The sequence below is a fragment of the Charadrius vociferus genome, unplaced genomic scaffold (assembly GCF_000708025.1).
Source record: "Charadrius vociferus isolate BGI_N301 unplaced genomic scaffold, ASM70802v2 scaffold324, whole genome shotgun sequence".
NCBI classification, from domain to species: Eukaryota; Metazoa; Chordata; class Aves; order Charadriiformes; family Charadriidae; genus Charadrius; species Charadrius vociferus.
Window position 1 is genome coordinate 4,555,411 of NW_009648041.1, and position 6,460 is coordinate 4,561,870.

At 39.3% G+C, this 6,460-nt stretch overlaps 1 protein-coding gene across 2 annotated transcripts; it reads left to right on the top strand.

Moving 5' to 3' along the window:
* The first annotated feature begins 17 nt into the window (after positions 1-17).
* PSMD6 (proteasome (prosome, macropain) 26S subunit, non-ATPase, 6) lies at positions 18-6,142 on the top strand. Of its 2 annotated transcripts, XM_009883600.1 has the most exons (8): positions 18-33; positions 636-841; positions 1,397-1,542; positions 2,693-2,912; positions 3,021-3,129; positions 4,316-4,484; positions 5,605-5,682; positions 5,827-6,142. In XM_009883600.1, the coding sequence occupies exons 2-8, from the start codon at positions 638-640 to the stop codon at positions 5,921-5,923; spliced, it is 1,023 nt and encodes a 340-aa protein (XP_009881902.1). In that variant the 5' UTR covers positions 18-33; positions 636-637; the 3' UTR covers positions 5,924-6,142. The 2 variants fall into 2 exon arrangements, with proteins under 2 accessions (XP_009881902.1, XP_009881903.1); XM_009883601.1 differs by lacking the exon at positions 18-33 and having other exon boundaries at positions 623-841.
* Positions 6,143-6,460: the final 318 nt, after the last annotated feature.

The following is a 6,460-nucleotide window of genomic DNA, read 5'->3' on the forward strand; positions in this document are numbered from 1 at the left end:
GGGCGGGTGGGGTGTCATCTGTCCGCCTGCGGGGTGTAGGGCGGCCTTTCCTTCCCCCCGTGGAAGTGGGGAGCCCCCGTCTGTCTGTCCAGAGACGAGCCGGTCTGACTGTCTTGTGTTCATTTGTCCCGGGGGCGGTCTGGAGCGGGTGTGTGTTTGTGCGGGTGTGTGTGTGTGTTTCCCAGCTGGAGGGCATCAAACTGCCCCTGGGGCACGGACAGTACGAGAGCAACAGGGGGGTAAGGGGGTGAGGTGGGGTAGGGAGGGGTTTGGACGTACCGGGGTGGTGTCCGGGCCCCCGCTGTGCCCACTGTTACATCGCGCTGGTGTTTTACGAGGCAGGAGTTGAGCACTGGGGTCCACTGCGCTCAGGGTGAGGTAAGTAGTAAGGAAAGGGCAAGTGGGAGAGGTGTAAAGAGAGCAGTGATAGAAAAGAGTCAGCAAAAAGATATGTAGCAGGCAAGGCCTGCTGAAATACTGGCTCAGTCATGTATGGATTTAATAGGTACCTGATCGTAGAAAGAATGTGGCTGGCAGTGATGATCAGTTGTGTTGTACTTCAGTGCTCTCCACTAGAAACAGGCACACGCTTATTGCAGTCATTAATAGCAGAAGCCTTCCTACTTTTTTTTCAGATATGGCCCCGTATTATGAAGCCCTCTGCAAGTCTCTTGAATGGCAGATAGACACGGATCTGTTAAACAAAATGAAGAAAGCTAATGAGGAAGAATTGAAACGTCTTGACAACGAATTAGAAGATGCGGAAAAGATCTTGGGGGAGAGTGAAATCCGAGATGCAATGATGGCCAAAGCTGAATACCTGTGCAGGATTGGGGACAAGGTTGGTTCGTGGCAGAGGCTTTATGGACTCATATTAAAAACGCTACACCGTAATCCTCTTAGCTAGGCAGGTTCCAGTGAGCGCTGTTCATAGGAAGGAAGCATTTTCTCCGTGGCAGAACTCAGACATGGATGGGGGATAGACGAGGGTGTTACTGAAATTTAAATTATATAGAAAAAAAACAAGTAGTCCTTGAAAGAAAATATTTTTTTCTTGAAAAGGGAAAAAGTTATTTTCATTTGCAGGTGTTATTTGTTGCTTTCCTTGTCTCTTTAGAGTTTTCTAAGCTATTTACAAAGTGCAACTTAAAATGAAGTTAGAGTAGATTTTCATAGTCCTTAGATTTAGAAGATAAGATAGATAAGATTGGCTCTTTTAACTTGGTTTAAACTTTGATTCTTTAAGATTATTCAGAGTGCATAATGTTGAAGTTCTGTGGGAAACTAACAAAGTCACAACTATCAGCAGAACACAACCTGTGTACTTATGACAGACATTTTGTAAATATTCTAGGTGCTTTTAACATTCTTAGAGTAGAAAATACTGTCTTGTTAGGAGGGAGCTCTGACTGCGTTCCGCAAGACTTACGACAAAACTGTGGCCCTGGGACACCGTCTGGATATCGTGTTCTACCTTCTAAGGATTGGCTTGTTTTATATGGATAACGACCTCATCACACGGAACATTGAAAAGGCAAAAAGGTACTGCTTGGGTTGTTTGAGGGCACTAAAGCACTTTTGAGACAAACTGTAACAAAAGAAATGGAAGATAAATACCTTGCTGTCAAGAAATGACACTGTCTCACTGGTGGTGAGACAGAATCACGGAGTGATGGGTGGGTGTTACTTTGTACTTGAGAGCTTCCTATTCCTCAGGTTTTTTATGAGGGGGAAGAGAAAAGAAAGGTTAATATTTTGTGTCAGCTATTTTCTAGCAGGTGATTTGATTTGTATTTGTAGCCCACCCTCCACTCCCACTTACCTTTCCATAGTGGTTAGAAGACGAATAACTTTGCATGTGATTAGATCGTATGATGAAGTGCAGTGCAGGATTGCCAGCTGAATCCAGCTGCTGCCAGTGCCACCCAGCTGGCTCTATGAAGCATCAGCCTTTCTTCTGGAAGCAAGAGCCCAGTCTCAGCACAGTGTGCTTTGGTGCAGTTCTCCTTCCCTCCTTTCTGCTGCTACTTTCGGTGTCTCCGTGCTCTCTACATTCTGAACTTGAGTGGTTCCTGTAGCAAGCTGCAGTTTCCAATCTCTTTGAGAGACTAAGGCAGAAGGTACAAGCTGCAGTTTCCAGTCTCTTTGCTATCTCTTTGAGAGACTAAGGCAGAAGGTCTTCCCAGTTACCATGTTCCTTCGGCAATGATTTTTTGTGTTGTCTTCTCAGCAGATTTTTCCCTTGGCCTGTGCTCCTGCTTATGGCCACATCAATTTTGTGTTAATATTATTCTTGAGAAGTGGCAACTTTTAATTTTTTTTCTATACTGCTCGTTGGATGGCTTTGAATTTAGCAGTATAGGCAGTGGAAATAAGTTGCCACAGCCAAGTTTGACAGTAATGTTTACCTGCACATCTCGGAAGACTGTTGTCACAATTTAAGAGGCTGTAAACTTTTCCTTTCAGTTGAAACTTGCACTGTGCAAAAGCGTCTGGTCTCACCTGTCCCAAGGAAGCCACTTTCCTACCCCTGACAGGTGTACAAAGCCTGGACTGTTTCAACAAGCTGTAACAAAAACCAAGTTACTCTTCTCTAATCACATGGTATCAGTTGATTTACTGTACTTGTTTCGTGTAACTTATTACATAATAAATTTACCTAAGTAAATATTTATTTTTGTTCTATTTTAAGTCTAATAGAAGAAGGAGGAGACTGGGACAGGAGAAATCGTCTCAAAGTGTACCAGGGCCTTTACTGCGTAGCTATTCGAGATTTCAAACAAGCAGCGGAGCTCTTTCTTGATACAGTTTCGACATTTACATCCTATGAACTTATGGATTACAAAACATTTGTAACATACACTGTCTATGTCAGCATGATTGCATTAGACAGGCCTGACCTTAGGGAAAAGGTAAGGAAAGCAGATGAAAACACCAGTTCAAACAGACACAGCCTTTTTTTAACCTCTTTATCTCCATGCTGAAAGAGACAGCATTTGAACATGTTTGTTTGCTTTCAGGTTATTAAAGGAGCAGAGATTCTGGAAGTGTTACACAGTTTGCCAGCTGTACGACAGTATCTCTTTTCTCTGTACGAATGCCGTTACGCAGCCTTTTTCCAGTCATTAGGTAAGGCTGTGTTCTTTCCTACAACACTATTTTAGGTGCTTCATTTATTTGTTTCAGATCATACACAACTTCTGTAGAGTAGCTATAGTCTAGAACTAAAGCTACTTTATGCAGGAACAAAAATATATTTTTTTTTTTTAAAACAATGCCCTAAAATTTGCTGCTGTTTGATTTTTCAAACAAATTAAAAATCTCTCATACAGTGAGCTTTATGAAAGGTCTCATCTGATTAGGTGGGAAAGCATTTTGAAAATGTCTGTGGAGCACTGTCTTACCTGGAGAGCCAGGTCAGATCAGAAAGTTTTTACCATTGAAACAAGTTATAGGACTTGTAGTCTAAAGGCCCTGAAATCTCAACCTGTAAAAGAAATTACATAGGAAGTTTTCATTGTTGTTGTTACCTTTGGCTTTCTGCTCTGGTTTCTGTGTAAAAGGGTGACACGGAAGAAAAGCTTTTCAGAAAACTCCCATTCTTGCCAGTTCTCAGACTGCTTGCTTTCCTTCTGTGAGATTTAGAATATAAGAAAATAAGGTATTTAGGAAAAAAAAAACCAACAAAAAAACCCCCTTCATTTTGTAGAAGGGTAGACCTGATGAGATTAAAAGCTGAGGACAACATTTTTCTATTGCTGGCCTTATCACTAGCTGAAAACTAAAACTCAGGAGAAAAAGTCACTTCAATGCCTGGAAATACTTGTAACCAAGGTAAGAGCAAGTACCAGAAAGTTAAATCATGTTTCCTTACCCAGCTTTAGGTAACAATGTTTCTTGAAGTAGTTACATACCCAGTACTGCTAATTTCCTGGCCCCACACTGCTGCTGGGTGACAGCAGGTCCCAGCGCTCACCTTCAGTGAGGTTGTCCCCTGCAGCACAGGAAGGGACTAGCCCACACCCTAAAAGAAGGGTTGTCTGCTGGCAAACAGGGTCTCATTAGCTTTGCCACAATACTGTTTGCATGTTAGTACTGCTTCTAGTTCTAGAACTGGTACAGATTATACCAATTTACTGCTCTTTAGTGTAGAATACCTTTCATATCCAGAAGTATGCAAGAATACAATAAGGTTATGTTCACACCGATTACTTATTAACTGGTATTAGGTGTTTTATTTACATAACTGATATTTTACATTTCATACAGATTACTGACTCCTTTTCTTTTTTCTTTTTTTTTTTTGTCTTTTCAGCTATTGTAGAGCAAGAGATGAAAAAAGATTGGTTGTTTGCACCCCACTATCGATACTATGTACGGGAAATGAGAATTCATGCATATAGCCAGCTCCTAGAGTCTTACCGGTCATTGACATTAGGATACATGGCAGAAGCATTTGGAGTCAGTGTAGAATTCATAGATCAGTAAGTTACTCAGCTTTTTAAGTTCATAAAGATCACACTTTACACCTTTTAATTATTTATAATGATCCCATTATGAATAAAAATCTTCGTTCTGCTTTGATTCTAAACGTGCCAATTTATGTTTCTATGGAAGAGCTTGGCTGTTTAAGTGAACCTTATGTTTCAGTAAAGAAAATAATTTGATTTTAATCTCTGATTACAACTTTTCCAGTATTTCTTTCACTCTAAATGCTGCATGAGAAACTAGTCTTTCTAGTGGACAGGATCTGATATTTTTCACTTAAACATACACTGTGTTCTCAATTTGCAATTCTCTTCTAGTGTAAAACCAGAAGATTTAGATCACGTTGAGAACTAATATGAAGAAATTGCCTTTTACTCTATGTACATGAAACGCTTTGTTTCAAATGCTTTCAAAAGAGTCCTTCTTTCATAGAGAAGTTTCAGATTTTCTAACATAGAACAGTGTTACAGAAATATGAACACTGCTTGAAATACTCAGAAATGAATAGGTGTTTCAAGAGAAACCAAATACCATTCAATTCAAAGGTAAATGTTTTAAAGTCATACTAGTTCTTATGCCTCCTAGTAATTCATTACTAGTTGTAACTTGTCTTGCTGTTGATCATGGGAACATTTTCTTCTATCATCAGTAATGTGCTGTAGACCACCAGTTAATTAAGCAAAATAATGATTTTTTAAAAAAGCGCAGCTCTAGTAGAGCTACTAGAGGGTAGGGAACATGAATTGACTGGCATGAAGATACTTAGATCAAGATAAATTCTGAATAGGCACACTATGTGACCGCTGCCTTTGAATTTGAAGAGTAGATGATGCTAAACCAAGTGATAAATTTCACTAGCTCAAGTATGACACTTTGACCTGAGAAGAAAATACTAAGACACTTTGTATTCAGATCGCTAGAATAATTATTCTTCTGTGTAACGTCCAGGCTTTAATAAGATGGGGATGCATAAGACACCTTATGAAAATACATAGGCTCTTGTTTCAGAAATACAGTGTGGTGACAATGTTGTTTTGTAGTAGCAGGTTCAGTACCACTAAGTCTACAAGTCCTTGGTGAAACATGATTTAACCAACTTTTTTTTTCTTTACTTAGGGAGCTTTCAAGATTTATCGCAGCTGGACGATTACACTGCAAAATAGACAAAGTAAATGAGATTGTAGAAACAAACAGGTATGCTAATAATTCCTGGAAATTGTTTTTGACAGCCCAGTTGAATTCTATACATTTTGATGACACTTATTACAGAAACGTAAATGGTTTGGTGTAAAAAATATTCTCACTTCTAAACCTTTTTTTTCCCCCCACAATTCCTAGGCCTGACAGCAAGAATTGGCAGTATCAAGAAACCATCAAGAAAGGAGACTTGCTGCTAAACAGAGTTCAGAAACTTTCAAGAGTAATTAATATGTAATTTTTTTAATGCAAGTGAATGCAAAATTTAGATGTTTAAACCATTTTGGAAGTAACCTATAAATATATTGTATAACTTGGTATACTGTAGGTAAAAAAATTACTAGCGAGAGAGGTAGTGTTTTTACTTTCCACTTCATTATGTAAGCAATGTTCTCTTTTGGTGTATGGATCCCAGTTCATTTATTAAATGTATGATACAGTTGGTGATCTCTTGTAATATACTTTGTTCCTTTACTTGACTGCGTATACAGTGTTCAATATTTAATAGCAAAGCCGGGTCAAGATCTGTGAACAGAGAGAACTAATGGCAATTCTATGCTTGCTTTTTTAAGACACCTGTATTGGAATCAAAGGTGAAAAGAATCAGTCGTGTAATAGCAAAGTAGCCAAAAATTTTAATTTGTGCACCGTCCAGACCGAACAAACTCTTGTTACGGGAGGATTACAGCTTAAGGGAGAAGGAATAAGGATATATATGACTGGTTTGAAGCAATAATATAACCACAAAAATCGTAAAGGACCGTAACTTTGGGAA